Below are 26,614 nucleotides of genomic sequence, written 5' to 3'. Positions count from 1 at the left end.
TTTAAATTGTATAACATTTGCAGGTGTGTTTAGGATTATTATTATTAGGTATTTTTGTATAACGATTAGTACGTGTGATAAGGTTAATGCGCACCTTTTACGAAATATTAAAGTGGGAACGAGACAAGCGTGTTCATAAAAGGTGAATTGAAGGTCATTCAAATTATTCAGTTTTGATTATCGTAAATTTACGTTTAAAGATTTAGAAGTATCGTTAGTTCAATCGCGATTTAATTCTAAAATTGTTATCTCGGTTTTGAGAAGAAAATAATAGAAATAATTTTACATCAGACAAAGAATACTCAAAAAGCTAGATATGGCCACAAGCTCTACCCAGGTTTTGGGACTAATGGAGGCGTAATTGCCAAACGATCCATTTGGAACCTTCAGTATGTTGCTCAACAATGTTAATTTTGCTTTCCTTTACCATCTATTTTCGTATACACATTGTACACGCATAAAAATTGGGAAAAGCGACGAGGAAAGATTGATATTTTTTATCATTGAGGTTCTAAAAATAATTAGAATACTCTCAAGAAGGAAAATGATTCTAAACAGGAAAAGCGATTACTGAGTGGATGTAAAAGTGTTAAAACATTATGAACGAGTGCCTTGCCGTTATTTACACGTGGAGCTTAACTGCGATCATAAACAGTGAGCTCCTTTTTATTAAAGGCACAGACGCCCATACGTCAACGGAAAACATTGAAGGAGCTTTTTTACAGTATAATACATAGTCCATTGGTGAGATATATTGGTTTATTTTGAAAAAAACTTTTAGATGGATGATTACATAAGTTTGCCAAAATCCGCCCTCTTGAACCTTTATTCAGAAAAACAGCGTTATGGAATTTTTAAACCGTATGTCTTCTTTATAGCGTTCCGCGAACTACGTACCGTAATAAAATTCATCTCGGCTCAGTGTTGGAAGGAACTTTGCGCATAGTTTTGAGCCGAAATTCTACATTAATTAGTTCTATATACAAATTACGCAAAGACTTCCTTACATTAATTTGTGTTTGTTGCAGTAAAATTTACATAATTTCAACTCATTTGTATAGTCCTATTTTGTGCATGAAGTTATTTGTGCCTTCCCAATTGAATGCTTCGAGAACAAAAGTGGATTAAATAATAGAATCGGTTTTATTTTGTTCTATGCGATTAAATCGATACGTCCTCGCTTGTTTATACCAGAAGGTGGCTCTTGAAGTGTGCGTACAGTGTGTGAATTGCTTACATTAGAAGTATTCGTGAATTTTTAATGCGCACGTGGAGATTCACACCGTAAGCGCCATGACGGGCGATGTGTTACATTGTTTTTGGCTTTGTACATTTTGTACAGGAAAATAGAAATTCAATGGAAATGGAAATTAGACATTTTGTACAAACCTCTTTCACAAATTAAAAAATTGGGCGAGGGAAGGGACCAAAATAAATATTTCCTCCAGAGGACCCAAAAAGCGGTTTTCCTTTGGAGATGTTTCAAGGTTGTTTATTGGTTCCATTTTTATATGAACTTGCTGTTTAATGAAAGTGAAATACATTCTCATTTCTATCTGATAGATTACCGAATTTATTTTCAGGTTGAATGAACGTGTTTTTCATTTATCTATTTCTAATTAAGTATCTTAAGTAGTGTATTGTATTGGAAAAATAGCTAAACGTTCTTATGAAATGCGGATTTTATAGTTGCAGTCTAACGGATTCTAAGGAGAAAAAGAAGCTTCTGAAACTTAAATGTCAACCAGATTATTAGTTTTTTCAGCTTAAATAGCTACGGACTCCCACAGAATGAAACATGCAACAAAAAAGCGCATATACATTTGATCAAACGCGGCACAGATAGAGGCGGGTATCTTTGGAGCTCCATGGGGCGGCAATCGGCACGTATACTGAGTTGATTTCGCACAGATCAAAATGAATAGTACTGGATCATACGAAGCTCTGGATAGGACACATAGGAAATTATTTTGTAAATTACAGTTGTAACTGGGAACTATACTAATTTACAGTTGTAACTGGGAATTAGTTTATAATTTACAGTTGTAATTGGGAATTACACTAATTTACAGTTGTAACTGGGAATTATGCTAATTTACAGTTGTAACTGGGAATTATACTAATTTACAGTTGTAACTGGGAATTATACTAATTTACAGTTGTAACTAGGAATTAGTTTATAATTTACAGTTGTAATTGGGAATTACACTAATTTACAGTTGTAACTGGGAATTAAACTAATTTACCGTTGTAACTGTCAAGGATAATTCCCAGTTACAACTGTAAATTAGTATAATTTCCAGTTACAACTGTAAATTAGTGTAATTGACAATTACAACTGTAAATTATAAATTAATTCCCAGTTACAACTGTAAATTAGTATAATTCCCAATTACAACTGTAAATTATAAACTAATTCCCAGTTACAACTGTAATTTACAAAATAATTTCCTATGTGTCCTATCCAGAGCTTCGTAGGATCACGAGGTATATCGTATTCGATTCTGCCGGGTCAGCGACATGGGAGTCCGACATTTTGGGAATTTCGATTTGAAACTTTCACATAAATTAGGTACCTACGCGTCCGATCCGTCTGCCCGTCCGTCCGGACCCACTTCTGGCGGTTTTGAACTACTTTTAGGGGAATGGTCCTAGAATCCTGGAAGGAATTTTCTGCAATACCTTCAAGGTGTGCCAGACGGCCATCAAATTTCGCTGTCTCAAGCCCCCCCCCCCCCCATACATTAATTCCTGTGATACTGTTTTTGAAAGACTGCCATGCTGCATGTAAAATTGTTGAAAATGGGTGAGGGGGGGGGGGTAAATACACGTTCTATCCTTAATGGATTCTAATGGAAGGTCTCACCGAAATGAATTGGTTTTTTTAAAATTTATTTATTATCCCTCTCTTAGTTCTGGGCCCTCAAAGGCATGCGCCCAATTACTGAGTGACCCGCATAATTCTATTTAGAGGTGTCTCTGCAGAGGTCTTAAGTTGGTCTATACTACTCCGGTTTTCGCAAACTATAACTTTCCTATAACTTTCCTGCGCGACTCCTTTCCGAGATCAGTAGGTGGTCCGGGGAGGGAAAGGGGGGGGGTAGAAATTAATTAAAGGCCTCAACAAAAAGAACTGTTCTCTGCTACCCACCGTCCTTCTTTCTTCTTTCTAAGTGTGAGCATTGAATTTATTCAATGGTGTGAGTAACTTATATATTGTAAGTGTGTATAAATAATATTTATTTTTCGTATGAAGCACTTTAATGTTGGTCAAACAACAATCATTACATTTGTATATTGGGAATGCATTATTTGGAACGATGAAAAATACACTTTTGTATGCACCTCAGGCATTACTCGATATTTAACCCTCGGACTTACAATCCCTAGGCCCTCGGGCTCTGTCGCCCTCAGCATAAATATCGCCCTAATGCCTTTGATGCATAAATAACTATTATACCCGGTTTTGTGGGTTTATGTAGATACACTGTTTTGACATAATTTCGCCTAAAAATTTCTTATAATTTAGAAAATGGGCAGCAGCGTAGTTACTCTCCAATATCCGAAAGGGATAATGTTTAATAAGTAAAGAAGGTAGGGTAATTAAAGCGTATTCTTGGCAAACTTTTCAAACTCATTACACAAGAGAGTGGGAGTTTAAATATTTTAAAAGTGGGGACAAAATCGATATAAAACGAAATTGTAGAAACTTGGAAAATAAATCTCACCCTTTTGTTGGAATGGTAGAAACAGTATTTCGTCTCAAATATATGAGTTGACCTTAATTTGAAGTGACAGTATCACACTTTGGAAAACCTTTCCTTCTTATCAGCTACGTATAGCTGAAATAAATCTGGATTTAGAGATCTCTGTCTTTACCATCGTCGTGAAGGATAAAGTATTGCCGTTCTTATTTGGGGTAAGTGGTCGTAGACAAATTAATTATCAACGCACATTTCTATGTCATCAACCCGAAACACATTTTCTGTGCAAAAAGAGACAATTCGAGTACTTTTTTTGCTTGTTAGATATACTACAACCTAATTGGGGTGTTTTTATATCGAAGTGAATTGGCCCATACCTACACTAACCAGGCACTTGGCCGGAAATTTATTTTGAAAGCACATGATGAGAGAAATACCGCACAGATATTACCTCTCTACCAACGGAAGAAGGAAATGAAAATTTAACAATGAAAATCTCTATATTGCAAAATTCCACCTGAAAGGCCTACCGTGTTTTTAATACCATCCCTTTTCAAAACACCCCATATTACTTCTTAATTAACGTATAGGTACGTATTTTGCACTGGAATATAAAAGAGAATTAATTAATTCCTATAGTGTACTTTATTATTTGTACATTTTAAGTATTTTTATGAATGGAAGAACTTAAAGAGGCGAAGTATAAAGGTCGCAAGGAACACGCAATGTGGACGTTATAGTGAGATGTAAAATAGTACCTAACCTAACATTTCGAATAGGACGTTGTAAGCATAATTTCTAACATGATGTATGCAGCATGAGTCATGAATCAATACCTACGTGGGCTGTTGGAAAAGTATTTGGGAACTGTGCACTGTTTAGTAATGATTATTTACCTACATTTAAGAGGTAGGTATTCGCCATTAATTTCTGAATACTATTGTATTCGTTCGCACCAATTTGTGAAGCATGTTTTCCACTTTTCCACTTGCTAAGAAAGAAAACGTTATCAAGATGAAGAATATTTGCGCGAAGGAAGAGCTTTTGGTGGCTTCGGTTCATTTTGTAATACCCAAACCGTAGATTGCAGTAAATCCAATTTTTGCCACCAGTTCTATAATATTGGAAACTAAATTTGAAGGTTCTCTGTTAAATTTCGTAAGCATTTCTATCATGCACCATTGGAGACGTCTTTCTTTTTGAAGATCTCATTTAAATACCTTCATAAATAAGAAAGTTGGCAATTCGGTCTGAAAATGGTCGAGATGCGCAAAGGGCACTGTGAATGCTGATCGATTAGGCCATTGAATAATTCAATGATTAGGATCAACTTTTGGAATTGTGTTTTATATGGCCAAAGCTATGCGCATATAAAATTTCATGCAATTCGGTTCATAACTAACGGAGATGTCACAGGGCCTACTTTATTTTTTGGTCTACATTGACAATTCACGAACTCCGATCTAGAAATTTGATAAAGAATCCACCTGCAAAAGTTCATCGTACCTAATCGGTCGATTCGTTTATGAGTTATCGTGCTAACGGATGGACGGACGGACAGACACCGCAAAATTATAAACTCGCTAGGAGCTCGAGCAAAGGCGAAATCTTGAAGGAACTATTGCAGGTAGTACTGTTACAAAATGTATGTATGTAATTATGAGAAGTAGAGTAAGTTGCCTACTTAAGCGGAGTTCAATGTTTGAATGATTGTTTTTGGAATCGAAGAGTACCCATAGTGCTTAATAATGAAAGAGAACATGTCAGTTAGAGAAGGGCAAAACTTTTGATTTGTGTCATGTAACATTACAGAGGTTTCTTAATAAGCGTAAACTAAAGAGAAATCCGTGTATGGGTTACAAACCCACAATAGGGTGTCTTCTGCTGCACGAAAATCATTAGTACGAACAGGAAGTGTTAGGATTAGAGTCCCATGTCATAAACCATATCGGTGCTCTGCATCGCAGTATATAATGTATTATCACAGATCTACACATACACAGATTGCTAACCTTATGCATTTTTTGGGAAACAAATTTAGGTATACTTAAAAGCGACCTCTATTGCGGAGCAGTATAAACATGTACCGTTTAAAACTGTAATATGACACTTATGGATTTATGCATTAGATGTCGCTGCAAAAAATTTAAAGCGGTAAAGTATGCATATAATCCAGTTTAATTGTATTTTTACCAGGCAAGTTGTGGGGTAGTTTTGATTTCTTTGATTCTATATGTTTTTTGGGTATCCGAACCTGAGGTTTGCTAACAAAATTTCATGACGCAACATTGAAAAACATACAAAAAAAGTTGAAAAAGATATTTTTTAGCAGTTTTGTGCTTACAACTCGAAAACTATCAACTTTTCGAAAATAACCTCCCTACCTTTTATCGGCGTGGTAAAGAGGGTAACGTTAATGATGGCAGAGATATACATAGTTTTTAAGTATGCCTTTACGGTTAGCAGTCTGTCAAGACCTTTAAAGCCGCAAATAGTTTCCGCCAACTTCAAAAAACCTTCACGATTATTTAAGAACCTGCCCTATGTTCGTGTGTATCTGTGACCACAGGGACCCGCTTTTAATAACTCCCTTACGACGAATGAGTAGCTCCAGTGTTCAATTAAACAATTATGGCTCAACGTACCTCCTATCATGTCATACCACTGTAATAAAACGAATATTAAGGAATTCGAATTGTGCAAACTTTAGCGCTTAAATTTTGTTTCAGCGACATCTAACGCATAAGTCCACAAGCGTCATATTACAGTTTTAAACGATACATGTTTATACTGCTCCGCAATAGAGGGCGCTTTTAAGTATACCTAAATTTGTTTCCCAAAAAATGCATAAGGTTAGCAATCTGTGTATGTGTAGATCTGTGGTATTATCAAATTGCGCATAAGGTGAAGTCATAGTAGACTGCGAATCAGACCAGGGTTGCTCTGAATAACAGTACAGAATGCCAATACGCGGCCCGGCTGGATGTAAGGTGCAGAATTTCCCCTGATTCGTGTCAGTTGTAACGGTTATCTCTCCCAAAATGAAAAATTATATACGAATTGCTGTAAGAGGAAGAGATATAATTATGTTGCTAACATCAGATCGATCTGACAAACGCTAATAGGTAAATCAAACATTTATGAGCCATTTTGGGGTATTCAACTGTTCTACGCAACAATCTCAATGTTCGAGTTCCCATCATTACTCCACAAATAGGTTGGTGCTTATTACCTTCATAATTTAATATTTCTTAGTATAATACTTAATATTAGTTTTGATCAAACAGTAACGCTAGTCTTAAGCAGGCCTACACTCGATATTTTTAGTGCTTACGAGAATGTCGGTATTATAGTTACCTTGTTAATTGTTAATTCGATTGATTGACATGTTTTTATTCACACGCTAACACCTCCTAGAATTTTAACTATTTTTAATTGGAATTTCCGCCATATAACAGCTTATATGTATAAGTATAGGACACAATATTATAATTGTATCAGGTTAAGTTGGTCTCCACAAATTGAGCACTTTTAGGATCGTTGGGATTTATGGTCTTAAGGTGTTAGTGCTTAGAGTCTTAGATACTTAAGGTTCAGCTACCTATGAGTTTGATCCGGATTTCAACGTTTTACAAATTCTAGTCTTGAGGTTTTTATTTCAGGAACCTACAGTCTGAACTCTTGAGGTCTTACTAGAACGAAATTAGTCTTGGAACTTGAATGGCTCAGCGATCATTATTACATTTACATTTGGGACGTGAGACTTTAGGAAGAAGCACCTCCAAAGATAATCAATAGTTTGTCTAGAGACGGTAATACCGCAAAGCTGGACGTGGATCTGCTATATTCCGAGATAGATAACACCTGCGCGAGATTTCTGAAGAATTAGAAATTTAGAACGTAAGGGGGTCTACTGGACAAATGAGATCTCACAGACATTATGTGGGGAGTTGACGTCGACCTAGACAATGGTCGCATACAACACTTGCAAGGCAAGAGGCGTGAATGGGGAAAGATGTGCGACGCAGTCGAGTGAGACATCAAGAGCTGATTTTATAAAATAGAAAGGAACCGGATTAGACTGAAAATCCTCACAAATGACTGGATCAATGAAAGATTCGAGGAGACGATTGAATATTCTTTCTCGAATCACAAGGAATCACAACAGGAGGAGCCAATTGAAGAAGTAACTTCCCCCACCCCTTGACGTAGTGGAAGTAAGGCTAGCGACCAAGAGATTCCGACAAACAAGTCTCTAAGACTAGTGAGAGAACTAGCAAGAGACGTCCGGATACGTTCGCATCTCTAATTGATAAATACCAAGATGAGAGCATATTCCCAGAGGTCGAGGGAAAGGGTTATCTGGTACTGGTTACAAAACAAAAACTATCCTTTCGCCAATTTGTCTCTTGGACTTTGCTGGAAACCTGTTTGAGAGTGAAGTTATGTGAGTGAATTCCAGCTAGTGCTGGTGAAAGCCAAAGTTGCAAAGTTGCTATGAAAGAAATAGATTGAACCGGTCGTCGTCGACGTCCTAGGTCAGGCTATGAATAGGACGATTAATACCTATAGTCCAGTCAATTTGTACTTTCTGATTGATAGGTGCGGTAGAAGATTTTATTTTTCCGACTTGTTTAAATGGTAAAGAGAGAGAAAAATCCAAGTTTGCCAATTCGACTGACGTCGGGAGAAATTTCTGTGGTCAAAAATCTGCAAAATTTTCCAACGGCAATGCTTAGGTAAAATCATCCATTATTAAAAACTGTAGTGTATAAAAATTTTTGAAAATAAACCATGTTTTACGTTTCTGGACTTGAAAATAAATTTACACAAATAGATTAGGTATACTCCTGCCTCAGCTATTTCATCAGCACTGGCGTCTGGCTTATTGAAAACTGTGACCACTTCCTTCATCGCAAAATTGTTGTGTAACACTTCACAATATTTTATCTTCCCGTGTCCACAGACGGAGGAAGTGGTGTTACACCCACTAAATGCGTGAATAAAAAGAATAGTGCCTTCGTTTTCAAGATATTCGGTTGGACTTCACCAATAGATAGGTATGTCTCGTTTGGAGGATTCCTTTTGCCTTTGTGAGTACTCTCCTTCGACAAACCGTTTCGCTCATAAATTATGCCATCACCAAAAGATATATTTCTTCCGGACGTCCCAATCGCCTTTTGTGAGTACCCTTTCCAGACAATCCGCTCTTGAGATATAAGTAATTATAAGCGATCACGATAATGGGTCGAGGAGGAAGACTATGATTGGTAAAAGGTAATTCTTTTCATTGAGTCCATTCATTAGACTACCATATGAATAGGATAAAACAAGTCCCCCTTTTGATAAGGGGTTAGAAAGAAAGGTAGGAGCTGGTATAAAACAGCTACTTTTTTCCCTTTTAATTAGAATACCATGGAAGATAATACCCTTACCCCGCCGGTCACCTAGTGATGTCGAAACGGCGTCGCACAGGAAGGTTATAGTTTTTAGAAACCAATTCATTTCGATGAGACCTTTCATTAGAATATCATGAAGGATAGAACGTGTATTAACCCCATCTCCATTTTGACATGACATCACTAGATGCATGTACATACAAAATCTGAGACAAATTACTTGTCCCACATTTCTTTAATTCATAAAAAATGCGCTAAAAATGTTTTAAAAATTACTATAAACACGAAACTTTAAATTAGCGTATCTGCTAAACTATCCCAAATAAAATATCAAATTGAAGGTACTTTTATACACTACAGGTTTTAATAATGGATGAATTTACCTAAGCATTGCCGTTGGCGAGTTATTTTAAAAAAACCGAAAAAAGTCAGAAATTTTTGCAGATTTTTGACCACAGAAATTTCTCCCGACGCGACGTCAGTCGCATTGGCAAACTTGGATTTTCTCTCTCTTTACTATTTAAACAAGTTTGAAAAATAAAATCTTCTAACGGACCATTTGTAACCATTTAGTATTTTTACGTCTAATTTGACTGGACTACTAGCGGATTTGAGACAAATTATGCCCAACAGAGGATGCATCAGATTTGGGGAGGGGGGGGGGATGTAACCACTGCATCGTGCAATTCATACCCTCTTCTATCGCTTCCGACATTCCGTTTTCGAGATATTCGGATTTGAAGGTTTAATACCACTGTCAGATACGTCTTGTCCAGACCTTCCATTTTCCAGTTGAAAGTAATCTTCTCTTCCAACCCTAAGTTTTCAAGATTTTTGCTTGTGCGTAGTATAAGACTAAAGCTTCCGGTAAAAAAGTTCATGCAAATTACGTTACAACCCATAAATCACCCCCGATAACTTTATTAACTGATATTGATTTAATTTCGTAGACTTTAACTGATTTGTTTGTTTCCCGGTTATACTTTTTACCCGCGATCGATTTATTAACTTTTTTAACCGCACAACACGATGCACACATGGTTTTACGCGTAGTTTTTTGTCGTCGCCCTTTTGAAATACGCGCTTTCGTTACTTCGCGTTGAGTGTCTCTTCGGTTTAACTTATTTCAGGCCACGCACCTGACGCTTTCGCGGTTAAATACGAAATCGCCTTAGCTATTTTCCACGCACGCTTACTCTAACATCATGAACTTCAAGACAATACGCCCCAAAATGTCCAGTAGTCGGCTTCGCAAATCAGAATCATTTCTTTTGATCAATCTGATCTTTTGAAAAGCAATTAGTCAAAACCCACTGTCATCTAGGAACTCGGCGGTTTCCACTCTGCGTAATGACCTAACAACGACACGGATCCAACTCAACAAAAACGGTCACGTACATCCCATTAATAATACCCTATTGGCGGCTAAGAAGTGCTGGACCTTGAACGGGGGCAGAAACGACCCTAATTTTTCTATAGCTGGCGAGTGGTCCCCGAGTTCACCTCTTGGTATAACAATCGAGAAATAAGTCCTAATCCATAAGAAATCAAGATCTTGTCAGTCCACCTTCACCCTCCAAACTCTAGCGTTAGGGTTACACGTGTTGTTGATTAGTTGCCTCATACGACACGCAGTGCCCACTAGGGTAGGATTATTCTTTCCCGCCTCTACACGGGTATCTATACAGGGTGGGTGGAGCAATACTGTGTGGACGGAACCTTGTGGGTTTATTAACGTACATTTTTAAAGTTCGCCGTTAGGGCATGGTGGTGAACCCTTAAGGCTACAAACCTAAAATATTTTCACTCTGATCGGAAGTCATATACAGGGTGATTCATAACAAAGATACAATTTATCACTTGGAACATAAGAGAGTAAGCCGTGAAAAATAAATATTGTCTTACTTAATTAAAACTCAATAAATGTCATTATTATTATTATTATTATTATAATTTTTCTCGATATGATTTTTATTTTTGGAGAGTGCTCTAGAAATTCGTTGCTAGCGAGTTAGAATGTAAAGTGAGGTATAAAGCAAGATATCGTGACCGAGAACGTCAACCCGTATTTCCATAATTACCGACAGGACGACCGGATCATACTGACTTGATGAAAATATAGTTAAAATGTGAGGAGTGAAAAAATAAAATCGTTTTCTAGAATATTTTTCGTAAGTGGCACAGAAAAATCCTTACTTAGGTAAGACACGACACTATAACGAACCAAACTGCGAAAAAAGTAGCGTAGTGACACTGTTGTAGAGACGTGCGGACAAGATGACCACTATACCGAATTTTTTATAGTTGTGGGAATGCGCTACATGGAGCTGTGACTTGTAGAGTAGCCTACGGAACACCACATTTAAGAACGAACGTACAAACCCTGCCTTGAAATATTTGATATTCGTCCAATAAATGTATATAGTCGTAGTCTTTTAGTGAAATCCGTCATTTCACGAAACGCCTAGTCATTTATATGAAACTGTGGCACAGTGTACTTTCCAGGGCCAAGCGATTGGATTCCTTTCCCATTGGAAATCGATAAATGGTATCCTTATCGATCTAGAAGGGGAAGGGAAATTACGTACAAATTTTCAGCGTTTCACTAAATGACTAGGCCTCGGACTAAGCGTTTCGTGAACTGACGGATTTCACTAAAAGACTACGACATATAGATAAGTAAGTAAAGTGAAAATCTGAAACGATTTCGAAAGTTTCAGATGCTAAATGTTGAGATTTGTCCCAATGAAGTTAGAAAATTAAGTTTAGGTTCTGAAGAGATCCGTAAAAGCTCAAATGATAAAACTTATACGAATTGTCAAATATCAAAATTTCTCAGGTTTTTTACGAAGAATTTAGATTGAGATAAGCGCGGTGTTTTCATAGATTGATTAAATGACTAATGCATAATTGAAGACCTTAGCTCGATTATTCATCATTATTGATTGGTGACTAGTCACCCTTACTTTTACAGGAAATAATAATTTTCGTCTTACTTAGGCTAATAAATACAATCTCATTGGATGGAATTTCTTTGGAATTTGGTTTGAGATGAACAAACTCTGAAACCATGACAATAGATTTATACCGTTATCAAAGTGGGTATTTAATTTCCAATCCGCACTAAATTAGAAATACCAATGTTGCTACAAATTTATTGATTTAGGATCAGTGAACTCTCTTCCTTAATTGGAAGCTTAATGCATTTTTCATTTCCCTTTCGGCAGACATTTGATAGCATTACTAATACTCATAGATAAGTATTATCGACACTTCCAGTTATTGTGGTGCGTGCCGAATTATTCTCTGTGATGAGAATCGATAAGTGAAATCTTACGGTAGCAGATTTTCGTTCTTGCGAAAAGTTTCATTTAATACGGCGGCTTTAATTATTAAGTTTCTATCCTTCGCGTTTAACTTAGAAACCGTTTGCTACGCGATATACAACTTTTGATATTGTACGAATTTAGGGAAAGTTTTACTCTTACCTGAGGTTGAGAAGTAACTGGCGGTTGTTTGGCATAAGGATCCACTGGTGCTTCACCATCCTCACACTCTGAGGACAAATCCCCAGAGCTAAAGCGTCTTTTCAGGTAATTAACATTTGAGGTGAAAGATTGTCGAAAACTGCTGAACGAAATGGTGGGGCCGTTTGTAGTTGGTGCACAGTATTTACTACAGTCGGTAATTTTGCCGGCTGCTTTACTTCCTCCTTTCGTCCAACTGAAAAAAATTAAGTTGGTGATAATCGCTTCAAAATCCTTCCTTGCTTCTATGCGAAGTATGGGGTCAATTCGCGAATAGCGGGAGGGGTAGGAAACCACTCTACGAATTACAGAAAGCGAAGCAGCGTATATTGATCGGCTAGTATCAAAACTAAATAAAAACCAGGTGATTTTACTACGTTCACTCTTAAAAAGATGCATGCACGCACTCCTACAGTTCAAAAAAATTCTAGCCTCGATTACAAGCTAACTCCACTCTCCTTAATCTACGCCGCGGAAGTTCGTGCAAAGTAAAATTTTATACGTACATGTTATATTGATAATCGTGTAAGTAATAATTGCTAAATTACAGAATAAATCATTCAAATTTTGAATGAATTAAGGAGCGAGGTATCTACTACTATAACTACGGACTTTTAGAGGGCGGCGACACTACCGCGGTCAGTGGCAGCTTTTGCAACTGTTCTATCAATACTGACACGCAGAGCCTCTACCATAAGCGCCTTGAAACATTTCTGCGTGAAAAATGTGTCCCATACAAACTAAAGGAATTTCCTTGGTCTTTACACACACAAATTCTCTTATTTTCAAAGGCGGCTGTGGAACTTTATGAGGCTTTTCTTGTATATAGACCTATGGGCTCCATACGTGCAGAGATTGCTTGTTTCATTTAGTTAAAGCGTTTGTCCACGTGCAATGGAGTCGTTTTAGCGAAATTCTATTTTCGATCTGATTTCGGCCGGGTTACTACAATTCCTTGCTTTACTTTGTGTTCGGTTTTTGATTGCCGTTTTAACTCTCTTTTTTATTACAGTGTGTACTATTGATTGCAAGAAACCAACTTTTTTTTGGAATGGGTAGCGTACAATAGATTCTTGTGAATTTCGCTACTGTGCAACAGACGCGTGTCAGAATTTCTACTCATAATTACACCATTACTTGGAATAAACATGGCGGATACATTCTGTGTAGGTCACCATAACGGCTGTATTTTTTATTATATCCGTATACGTGCTGGTTGTTGAGAAGAACTTTAGTAGGTAATTTTTTGTCGTCTTTTCGAAATATCGGGTATAAAAGCTATCCAAGTCATGAAATGGTGTGACTGCATTCACATTATGCGCTAAATCTAATTGCTGATGCACTGAGGTTATGATGGACGTAACGGTTTAGTTACATTTATAGGGATTAGAAACCCTCTTGTTGAAAATAAATTTTATTCTCTACGGCACTGGTAAAAAGTTTACTGTAACAATTAGTTTTTTGTAATGAATTAATTAAATCCATGGCTAGCTCAGTAAAAAGTAAACTTTTTAATTACTTTTACCTTGCGGAAAGTTGGTTCTTTCTGGCACTTATAATCTGAAAATTAAAACCCGATGCTCATGTAAATTGGATTGTTTGAATATATTAATGAAAATAATATCGTTCCAACTTTATTTGTCTCTACATTGTTCGCAATCAATCAATCAATCAATCTTTATTTGTCCGTATACCAAAAATAGGTTTTGACACGTCAGAAAATATGGTAAATATTAAATTAGTACAATGCATATATATATAAAAGGAATAATAAAAACAGTTTAAAATTTCAAATAAATAAAAGCTAGACAGACCATGTGGCTAAAACAGAATATGATATAGAATATATATAAACAATTTAAAATTTTAGTTAAAAAGAGACAAAACAGAGATAAAATATAAACAAGTAAAGGTAAAAATGACTAAAGAGAATACTACTACACAGGTACAAAAAATTCAAGTAAACAGCAATTTAAAATATCGACGTAGGTCAATTAAAATTTCAAGCCCTATCTCGTGATCACCTTCCAAATGTAATTGTAGGAACTCGAAAATTTTTACTAAGTATTTGAAATTAATCTAACACCTGGTACATTTTCCTATTCAAAAGATTGAGACACCTCTGGATGCTAAGAAAATATAACCCACACAAAAGACTGGTATCAATGACCTTAAAATTCAATTTCATAATTAATGAGAAAGAAATCACCAAAACTTTTTGTTTGGGTCCGCTTATCATTCATACAAAATGTACAATTTGCTAACGTGATAAAGTCTCGTGGGTCGACGGCTTTAGGAATGTTAAATTGACTTTGATCATAAGTTTAATTAAAAAAACTTACATTTATCGATACGTTGAAATTTTCTCCAGATTCCAGTCGATTTTCTCCTTTTGAAAGGTAGCGGCAATTCGGAAAATTGGATGGTGGAACGCTTTGTACAATTGGACCCTTTGTATACCCTGATAAATTCGCCTGCTGGTTGAAAGTGAATTTTAAGAGGCGGTTGACTTCTCAAATCCAGAACAAATTGGGCGTCATGTTTTTCGAAATTCACTGGAATAATTTACGAATGTTCCGCAGGACTTCAACAGCTAACAAAAGCCCTAATTAATGTCTTTGAACTTCTTACCAGTTGCAGTCTCAATCAGAATCTTATCGCCGTACAAGAGCACAAATTGAATTAATAAATTTGTCTTTTATCGTACCTTGCGATTACGCGATCAAATGATGTAACCTAAACGAAAATGTTCGCTCGCGTATTAAGAAGACATCGCATTCGCACTATATTCACGAAAGAAAAAATACAGCTAGCCGGTCAATTCCACTACACAACGAAGTTCCCTTTTTGCATAAATACCCCACTTTATATTAGTATTACTTCTAATGGCAACCCGCAGAGAATTTAATTTCGTTGAAGGCACAGTTTTCTTTTGTAATATGGCAAGTAACTTCAATTTTTGCGATAAAAATATCACGTACGATACGCGGTGGATTAAATCTTCCTTATACATCGATTATACGATATTGTTTTGCCACTTTCAGGTGAAAGTGTTACGAATTCTAAAAATGCCACGTACAAGTTACATAGATTCTCTTCGAAAGCCCGGCTAAGAATCCTTCTTTCCCACCCAATTTTTACTTATGTGTTCGCCAAACTCGAATACCGAAACGACCCCAACACTAAACAAGCGTAAGCTACGTTTTTTGTACATGCAAAGTTATACCAGAAAAGATGTCCCTCGTGCTCCTTCAGAGCGGTTTTTAGAATACGCAACACTGTGGCGTTTTGACTCTTATCTGCGTGTACACTCGTTGCTTATCGGAAATCGTTTTATTATCTATCTAGGAAAAGAAAAATTGTTTTTTACGTCTTTTTTGGAAATTATGTTTTTTATAAATCCAGATCCATTGTCCAGATAATAACAAACACAATAAAACAAGTATAAATTGTGTACAACTCTTGAGCAGATAAAGCGCATTTTTTTAAACCGAAATAGCTTTTGTTTTGACATCACCAATGGATATATTTCTTGCAGACCTCTCAATCGCCCTTTATGAGTACCCTCTTCCTACAATCCGTTCTTGAGGTATAAGGGAATATACCCGATCACGATAAGAGGTTGAGGAGGAGGACTATGGTTGGTAGAAATTAATTCCTTTCGTTGAGACATTTCATTAGAGTGGTACTGAAGGATAAAACTAAATAAAACGCAAACAAAAGCACATTTTTTTAATTCTTAAAAAAATGCGCTAATAACTATCTAATTTAGTGCAGTCGTTTTGAAGTTAGGGGCGCACATACATTACGGAATTCGTTTTTATTTATATAGATTTTGTTAACAACAATCACATAGTAAAAATCATAGATCAAAAAATCATCAAAAATCAAAAATCATAGCACATAGATTGTGCGCATATCACAGACGGCGCAATAAATATGGAGATATTTTTTGAAATGATTTGCGCGTTGTCGAACAGGAAGTATATGTTAAACTGACATTTTAATAGGTTTCAATGAGTATAAGTCTCTTTTTAACAGTAACAGTGGTTAACATAATCTCTTTAACCGAAAGAGTAGATAAAGTGAAACAAATAATTGACATTCCAATAACATCTGTCATTCTTATAATTTATTAAAAATGGGAAGCGGAGCACGAAATAAATTGAGGTTCAGAACAGAAAATAATACTGTTTCCATGGAAATGACAGAAGAATCCTAGCTTGGCATTTTTTACGTCTAACTTAAATTCAGAATTTTTAAAAGTTTTATAATTTATATGGCTTCTACTATAAAATGAAGTTTTTTATTATATACAACGATAAAGGGAAACCATCTTTTTATCCTCCTGTATAATTGTCTATTATTATTATAACGTATAAGTAGATGTTAGATCCGTGATCTGGCAGTCAATATGTTGTATAGGTAATTGTTGCGCACCTTCTTGTCTGCGCCGTAAGCGGAGGGTTACACCGCTTAAGCCTAAAGCCGGCCCTGTCAAGAACGTGCTGAACAAAGTTAAATTAAAGATCTTGTTGCGATTCAGAAGGAAGGACAGATAAAGTGGAGGCAATTAATTACAGTTTTTATCTTAGAAATGCGCTATATTATACACATTGTAGAAGTAGGAAGTCTACCAGGTATGTTACCTTGGCACAAGCATGACTCCGTCATCCCATATTTTTATTACACACGAAATGGATTTTTGAATAATTTCAGGAAATTGATTCATCAATTTGGAGAACAGTGCTAAAGATTCATAATGCATGTAAGTTGTAGAATACAGTCGGCGTTGTAGGTACTTTGTACAAATATTTACTTCAGATTCTCAAAAATCGTAGGCGTACTTTGATTTACTTAATTTACACTCTTATTTAGTCGTACAAATAGCGATAGTTGTCTTTCTTTAATAGGCAATTAAAGAAGTAATTATAATTACAATGAAACCAATCTTCAAGTGCAGTTTACCCCACACTTAACGCAGTTATTTAGATTCTATGGATAATGGTCCGTCCAATTCTTTTAATTACCAAGCTCAGCAACCATAGCCTTTGGTATAAATTACCTACACGTTTTACATTTTAATAGAAAGTGCGAGTGTCGTAACTAATTATCATAAACTATTACAATAGTCGTTTAAAATCCACAGCAGAACTCAAAACGACGTCGAGTCACAGAGTCGAAAATAAAAAGTCGCAGCCTAAATTTATCGAATTCCGCGCTCGACGCAGAGACAAGAGCTCACCTGCATAGGTAAAAGAGCCGCGACGCGACCAAATTTCTATCAAAACTACCTTCTGAAGACTTCAACGTTAGTGTATTAGCAGAACCAACGTTACTTTCGTTATTAGTATTTTAGTGTGTTGCCGCGAATAATGTTGAAGTGTCCGTTCGCAATTGGAATTTAATAAAGGAACATGACAGTACACTGATTACTTTTAATATTACAAATATAAATAACGTTAGATTTACAATACGATGGGTGCTAAAAGTGAAATTAATTTATTTAACTTTTCCAGTTTATTTTTCTTGTTATTTTTTATTGGACACATTCAACAGGTGAGTAAGTTTCAAAACAAATACACACCATACTTTTGACAACAGTACTAAATTTGGATACTTATCCTTGAATTATAGGTGAATAGGTTACTAATTTATTTTGCAAGAATTTATTAAATGCTTTTGGGTCATAGTCGCGAAGGTTACCTTAAAAAATGTGCGACATTAAAATGGTTCCCTAATTAGATACCTATTCGACATGTAATTATTTGGTTTGAGTCAACTCAACTTCTGCGAATGAGTTAGTCGTAATGTTTCTGGAAATGTGTAGTGAAGCTAACGGGCTTATTTTAATTGCTGCACGTAAACGTAATGTGTTATTTAAAGCTAGTGTAAATAATTGGAAATTTGCTATATAAACCGTTATTAATCACTATAGTATTTTATTGAATTAATTACACTTTCATATTCAACTGTTATATAAGAGAATGTTGTCATCACGTGTAGACGCCTACAGTATTTGTTGTTTTCAATAAAACTGCAATTTCCACACTGTTGTGCACAATCTACAGTTCGACGCTTCCAGCCAATAAGGGGTTGATTGCGTAACAAATTGTCGCGATCAACCAACCAGTTTAAGCCTTTAGGTAGGATATATTTGCACTAGAAACGGATGTAAAGGTCGTAAACGACTTCATTTTTTCTCACGACATTGCAATCCAAATCATATGGATCAGGACCAAGATTTTACATTTTTATGAGAAATCAAGGGTGATTGAGGACAAGGTATACTGTACAGGATGTCCCAATTTCCCCTTAGGAAAAAACGTTTATCTGTACAAATATATAGAAACTGTTTTTAAAATTTCGCCTTCGTTTCCTAGCAACTACGGTTGCGCTTAGTTGTTTCCACCTATCTTAAATAGTAACTTAGCAACCGCGCAATTAAAAAAATAGCTCAATTTGTTCACTTATTTTTTAAGATACAGAAAAAAAACAAGTAATAGTACTCGATTTTTATATTAGACTAGCAGTCTCGTATCGTCTTTGGGAAACCTCGTTTTATCCGTACCCGTGGGAACTTCGGGAAGTTCTTTCGGAGTAGGTACACCTTAAAACACCTTCAAAGATACCTACGTTCTAAATCTCTTTTCGACCGTAAAACATAAAATCCCGTTTTGTCCTGTTCACCGTAATTTCGGAAATTATTTTACTCAGAAACTTTTGCTCGCCTACGTCCATCCATTCCCCAAAGTTTCATTGCAATCGGGTAAACCTCGGCGTGAACGGTTTAGACAGGCATAAGAGACAGACAGATAGACAAACATTCATTTTTGTTTATATGGACAGTAGCAGAGACGAACCTCATATACATACGAGTACATTGACAGCTATTTCAATATAATGCCATTACAGTGTGCACAATTTAAATCCTTTGAGGTGAGATGCCGATGATGTGTTGCAAATAACACTGTGCACATTTTAAATATTTGAAACTGTTGTGAGTTAACACATGCCTACTTAACTTTCTGGTACCGGCACATAAGAAGTCTAAGAAGTCTACAGCGGGTTATGCACAGATGACAGTCTGCAGAAGAAGCCAAGCGGCTTCTTGGCGTACTAATAGGTACAATTAATAGAATATTAATAGTGGGGGGTGCGTGATTTTCATACGCGCCGGGTACAGTACTTGGTTATATAATCACACCGTGCACATTTTTAAACCTTTGAAGACTTGTACCTTATTAACAGATGTCCTTTCAGAATATGTGGAAGATTTCTTGCAAAATTGTGTACATCTTTAATAAGTACCGGCCGAGTCGTAAATATAATAACAAAGGAAATTGCTAGATCATTTAAGATACACACACAAACGTTAGAAAATAGGTAGCCAAAAACAAAGTATGATAGGCCTGGCGTCTGACCTTCGCCAGAGTGCCCCCCCCCCCCGCCGGTTACGGAAACGCCTAATTGGTCGTTGTTTAGGAGTACCATGTAACGCTGGTAGCAAATACATAACAATCTTTAAATCTTCTTTACTTGTATTTACTTGTATAATAATTTTATTTATATATGTACCATGGTCTGGCTTTCCTTCCCACAGTTATCAGTTTACTAAGGTTAAAAATGTTTACCTGAAGTGATTAAACGAAAATTCTGGAAATTATTTTCATGTTTTCGTAGTTACTTTTTGTCCCATTCCTAGAAATAATCTAACAAAATATCGAAGCGCGGTTTTTAATAGCTTGTTTGGATTACACGTTTGCTACTTTTCCAAGGAAAAAACTAGTGCCATACATTTTAATTCTTTTTAATTTTTTATTGCTCTTCAAAACCTGGGGAAGATATAGAAATTGTTTCTACGCCGTTGAATTCTACGTAAAAAAGTACGTAACCTCCTCCTTTACGATTTTTATATCTTTTAAAATATGGAAGTTATCAGATTTTGAAAACATTTTCTTGGTATCCCGTATTGCCATACTTTGACATTTTGTTTGGATGATTTAAACCGTGTTCTCTTACTCATAAACGGCGTTCAAGTTTCCAAAATAGTATATTAATGGGCAGCGAACATAATCGATATGAATGAAAGACGTATGGTATGGGATGCTTCTCCTGCATTTCTTCGGCATTTTGCATACACAATACTGGAGGTTGGGGAGGACAAATCGACCATCCTAGGTCTGAACTGTTCACCTACTCCATCCCTGTCTCCAATTAACAAGTATGAACAATTGTTTTTTTTTAATAATTGTATGTGCAAAATGCCCTCGAAAATGCCAAAATGTAGGAGAAGTAGCCCATGAGTATATTTACATTCATATCCGTATAGACGACTGCTACTCTAGTATTTCGGAGGCTGGAACACCGCTTATGAGTTTATTTCAGCCAATTGCAAAAGGGCACGGGAGACTAAGAAAATTTTTGTCAAAAGCTGATATCCTCGATATGCAGGATGTTACGAAATTCGCGCTCATGGACAAAAGAAGACAAAACTAAAAAGAAATCCCTATTACACTTTTGCGATACTTTTCAAGATACGAATTACGAGGTTGCAAAAAAACGAGAAAGAAATGAAGAATTATTTTTTATTTTAATTTACAACTTCGTTTACAACCAATAATAAAAACAAAATTGTGGAATTAATAAATTTAAACGTAATAGCTGGTCAAAAGTTCACTATTTTCCGCTAAACATGTTGCTGCACGTGTTGAAAAGCAATATTTATCATTTCTGATATGGCATGTATTGCTTGGATTTACAATTATCATAATGAACATAATCTGGGCTAATGGTAATCAACGTGCAATCAGAATTAGGAAACATCAATCCAGATTTAGTTTAAATTTATTCGTTCATCAATTTCGTTTTATTATTAATTCTTAATTAAAATAAAAAATAATTCTTCATTTTTTGCAACCTCGTACCTTGAAAAGTATTTGTTTGATCCCAAAAGTGTAATAAACTTTTCTATTCAGTTTTATCTAGTCCTAATTGTCCGTTGGCGAGAATTTCGTAACACCCTGTATAATGAAAAAAAGATACCTATGGCTTTTCATGTTCATTCGATTGCATGGTGAACATCGAGGTGGACATGATTTTTTTTAATCAAATTTGGTATTTTAAAAACAAATATGTGAACTCCTGAAACATTGCTTCTATTAAAACAATTATAACTTTGCGGTATTTCTCAAAAACTGTAATAGATAATTAGATATGAACGTTACTTCTACGCCATCGATTTGTACCTGAAAATGTACAAAAATGTCTGTCGTAATAATGAAACCTCGAACGAAACTATAAGAAAACTCGATTTTGCTTTTTGGTCGCTATGTAGCACCATTCCATTCGCGGTTCCGAAATAAACACGTTTTTTCCCATTTAACCGACATTGTAACTTCTAATGTTGTGACCCTGTATATACTGTTAACTATTAAAAATTTGACAAAAAAAACCACATACAATGTGTACTACCTTGATGATCTTGTGAATATCATTTTCATCGAGATTTTCAGTAAAGGATAATAAAAATGGTAAAGGTTCAAATAAAATTTTCACGAAAGCATTATGCTAAATATATTCTTACAACGAGAGCTTTTTTCTCGATTTTTTATAGAAATAAGTACCTAATTTGGTCATTATGTCCGATACGAGTTCACAGAGTATCAAAATTTAGCGAGTTGATTTTGTTTTTAAAATCGATGATATTTTTGGTGGAATTGTCGTAGTAATAAAACTTTAAACCCTGTTGGAAATACAGTCCATATTTTCTGTATTATTTCAATTTCAGCATCTCTTTGTTATTTTATGGGTTCCGGATGCCTAGGCGACAGATTGATTGTAAGTCCGCTCGAATTTTATCATTTTAATGATAAATATTCAGTTGCGAGCTTGGCACGATAAAACTATTGGTATGGGAACTGCAAAATCTGCAGGTTTGAGTTGCGTAAGAAGGTGTTTAACGGCTCTTAAACCATCTGGGATTGGTAGTCACAAAAGACATTAACCAATAAACAATTAGATATGGCTGTCGGGATTAACAATCCGCTATTGTATAAGTGCGAACTACTTAATTCAAAATAGAAGGGGAGAGTTTTTGGATTATTATACGTATTTGGTTTTGATCCGAGAAAACACTTCGCTGCCCAAGAAATTACTTCAGTTTTGATCGCGGGTCGGAAATAGTTATTTACGTTATAAGGCCGGGAAGTGGCTTATTAAAGTACGAGTTTAGATGTTTACGGACGAGGCGACGAAGGAGCCGAGTTCGGAATTTCTAAACGAGTGCTTTAATGATCACTTCACGGCCGTGTATCGTACAAAATTTTATTTCATACTGTCTCAATTTTGAGATTTCTTTTGATTCTTTTACATAACACATGTCATCTTTAGTCGCATCACCTTTGAATCCGGTATACCGTTGCATAGTTACGCACGAATTGTTTTGCTTGTTCATTTACCTATTTGTAAAAAAATTGACGCCGCATGTTCTTCTGGTGGTGAATTTGTAAGGGTGACTTGTTCAAAAAGTGAAGAAGCTGTAGAAAATCTCATCCCCAGAAATCAGTATCAGTTATATAGTTTGTGCTTGGCGAAAAAAGGTACAATGAGGATAATAATGTGAACGAAAACTTCATGCTTTCTAACTTTTTGGATGCGGTAAGAAAATAATTAGGGCTAACAAGCCTTCCTTAAACTAATAGAATACCTATTCTAGGCCAAAAAGTTCTCTAGTTCTACATTGTGGTCCAAATATTCAATGTGCAAAACCATAATAAATGAAAACATTTCCAAATATGTCAAGATGACAGCACCTACAAAAGATTACCTTCTAGTAACGGTTAGATGACACCTAATTGTACAACTTTTTAATTTCGGATTCATCAGGACACAAAAACTCACGGTAGACGTAACGTAGACGTATTTACAGTCATTAATAAGTACGATGGAGTGAATTTTTTGAACTTGTACAGAAATTGTTGCAATTTTCGCCCCAAGATTATGGTTGATAAGGTGGCAACAGGTTTCCACCACTACAGTCCCCAGCGATGGGGGTGTGTCTACTATTAAAATTAGTGAGAATTCTAATTGTATAATTAATAGTCTTAAGCTTTCGAATGATAATGTAAATAGCTATCGTCTTAAATAAATTTGACGTTTCCTCTTGTCAGAAAATTATCATCAGTTGCTACGCAACACTTTCCGGCCTTGTGATGTAATAGATCACTTTCCGGACTCAAATGAATGATGTAATGTACTGTATAGCGGACAGTATGAAATAAAAGAATATTGGCGAATAGCAGTTATTACATCCATTCCGTGGTCCATCTTTTTTTTGCAAAAGTTGAAGTTGAAATTTCGTGTTCAAACGGAGTACGAGTAGTTAACTTTCGAACTTTCAAACCCTTTGAAATAGGAAGGCCTATTTCATACTTTAAATAAATGTCTAGGACACCGCCGCTATAGGGACACGGTGTATGGTGTAAACTGGTTAATTTGAGAGTAACATTTGTTGTAAGTCCAGATTTATGCTGAATTCGCATTTGACTAGACGGACATTAAGGATTTCACTCGCAAGTTCCATCACGCAATGGCAGTTACCATACAAAGCAATTGGTCAGCATTATTGCTTTGCAGTCATACTGTAAAAATCATAGGCTGTAATAATATGGTATCCGTATAAAAAGTACCTACTAAGAATTGCCAAAAAAGGTTCAGATCTTCACAGAGAAATGTAATGTTTAGACTTTCGTATTAAATTCTTACAGTTAATCATTTTAGTTTCTCAATTAATCAAAGTAAGCTGCATACATGATCAATATTCGTATATAGCGTTTTACTGTAACCAACGCTGAGCCGAAACTAACGTGGTGCAATTGCTATTTGCAGCTTGACTTGCAAGTAATCCAATGATTGAAATAATGCAAAAGAAAAAAAAGGTAAACATGTAAGTGAAACCATACGGCGGCATACACATACCTAGGTACCGAATTTTTCATTATTGGTGAAAGTTAAATTCCTACTTAAAACTCATTTAACAGAAACGTGTTCAATTAGTTAAAAAAAATGTTGTTTTGCGTAAATATCGATCGATTGTCAAAGTTAATGCCAATGGCGTGTCTTCGACTTATGCTTAAATGTTACTTCCACATCGACGGTCCTTGAAACTCAGTAGGTACGCAATCTTGCACATGTACACCTATACTGCAAAGGTAAAAAAAGAAGTATTGAAATCGTGAGCACTCTCTGTGATTGTAATCCCTGTTACACGGCAAGTGCTAAATGCACTTTAAACTTTGAAGGTAGTACCTCTACAAAATTCTTTCAGTCAGCCTTGCCTTGCCTATAAAACGGAATAACGTGTTGTAAACGTTGTTGACTGGTACAGATGTGGAAATAGAGCAAGAAGGTTTTGTAAAAATTGATAAGCTTATTATATGACGAATAATTACATTATTGGTAATTAAAGGTAGAGAAAGTGACTTTCTGTTGAACGTTTTCAGATGAAATTCGAGATTTCTCGTAGGTATAATTAAATGACGTTAGTTTAGCGACACCGTTTAATCAGTCATTCAATGGGAAACAGTAATATGCCAAGTGCATAAAAATAGCCGATTAAATTTTGGAGTTTGTTGTCCAATGTTTTGCTTAGAAATACCTCGGAAATACCATACATAATATATCTAATACAGGAATTTACCACATAACAAAATCTTGAGTCCATAGCACGAGGGATTTTGGGTGGAAAATTGACGAGAAGTATTTCTTCTAAGAAAACAATTTGATGGAAAACAAGAAAATTTAAGCACGCGGGTTATTCATCATGATTATTTTCTAAAGAGATATTGAAACACGCAATAGTTATTTACATAAAAGTCAGGAAAATGATAGATTACTGGCGAGGAAATATTGAAGTGCGAGGCCCCTTTCGGGCCGAGTACTTTAATTTCCGACATTGTACTGACGAGTTTTGTATTAAATTTTACCCGAAATCGTCTTTTAATACATTTCAATTTTTATATATAACTTTTGTTCAATGTCAATCTGTCAGTGACGACAGGAGCGGACAGGAGTCATTATAGACATTTGGAAATGTCAAAAATGCGGCCAGTAAAGTGACGGTGCGGCCTATAACGTGACAGGTGCGGCGGGTGCCAGTAAAGTGATAAGCGGCAGGAAATGTAGTCTGCTCTGCCTCTGTTATGGAAACTAAAATTTCCTGACAGAAAGTAGGCATCAAAGTGAAGGTTTCCTGGTTTCAGGATGATTTTGGGTAAAAATTTTTACACATGTTTAACCGCGATAAAATTTTGACGTCTCTTCTAGGCACTTGCATTGCACTATAAAACTTTTGAGGCTCGGCTTATACTGTATCGTAGTAGATGGTTTACACGAGGCCGGGACATTTCGCCGAATGCCCACAACGCCGACACGATTTTTTGAAGGTCCATATCGCCGACTAGGGACACTACGCCGACCGTGCCCACATCGTCGACAAGTGTGCAAGGGACACAACGCCGACCATGCCCACTTCGCCGACGGACACTACGCCGACCGTGCCCACATCGCCGACAAGTGAACAAGGGACACTAAGCCGAACGTGACCATAACGTCGACTCATACAACACTTCTTAATCAAGCTGGACGGTGTGCAACACCAAGTAGCTTTTGACGTTAGGTTATTGTAGGTTCAGAATATTTTTTTTAACTTTTTTCGAACTACAGACTCATACGAAAATTCTTAATCAAACTGGACGGAGTGTGAAGCAAAGCAGCTTTGGATATTAGGTTATTTGTAGGTTTAGGACATGTTTTTTAAACTTTTTAAAATGCAAACTCATACACTGGACAGAGTATGAGGGGCCTGGATTTTCGAACAGTCGGCGTTGTGGTCACGTTCGGCTTAGTGTCCCTTGCACACGTTTCGGCAATGTGGGCACGATCGGCGTAGTGTCCGTCGGCGAAGTGGGCATGGTCGGCGTTG

The 26,614-nt window shown here is 36.1% G+C and overlaps 2 protein-coding genes across 2 annotated transcripts in view; one reads left to right on the top strand and one right to left on the bottom strand.

Moving 5' to 3' along the window:
• The window catches only part of LOC116176162 (synapsin-like), a 39,631-nt gene extending 25,878 nt beyond the window's left edge, over positions 1 to 13,753 (bottom strand). Inside the window, exons 1-2 of the mRNA XM_031494639.1 lie at positions 13,695 to 13,753; positions 12,592 to 12,826 (exon numbers count right to left, since the gene is read on the bottom strand). Of these exons, the coding sequence (XP_031350499.1) occupies positions 12,592 to 12,826; positions 13,695 to 13,753 (294 nt within the window). The remainder of the gene's footprint in view (positions 1 to 12,591; positions 12,827 to 13,694) is intronic.
• Positions 13,754 to 17,810: 4,057 nt separating this feature from the next.
• Positions 17,811 to 26,614, top strand: part of LOC116176011 — a 64,754-nt gene continuing 55,950 nt past the window's right edge. The window contains exon 1 of the mRNA XM_031494431.1: positions 17,811 to 18,189. Within this exon, the coding sequence (XP_031350291.1) occupies positions 18,109 to 18,189 (81 nt within the window). The 5' untranslated portion in view covers positions 17,811 to 18,108. The remainder of the gene's footprint in view (positions 18,190 to 26,614) is intronic.

Source organism: Photinus pyralis, unplaced genomic scaffold, assembly GCF_008802855.1.
Source record: "Photinus pyralis isolate 1611_PpyrPB1 unplaced genomic scaffold, Ppyr1.3 Ppyr1.4_LG7, whole genome shotgun sequence".
NCBI lineage: Eukaryota > Metazoa > Arthropoda > Insecta > Coleoptera > Lampyridae > Photinus > Photinus pyralis.
Note: the sequence above shows the minus strand (reverse complement) of the source record. Positions and strands in the feature narration are given on the sequence as shown.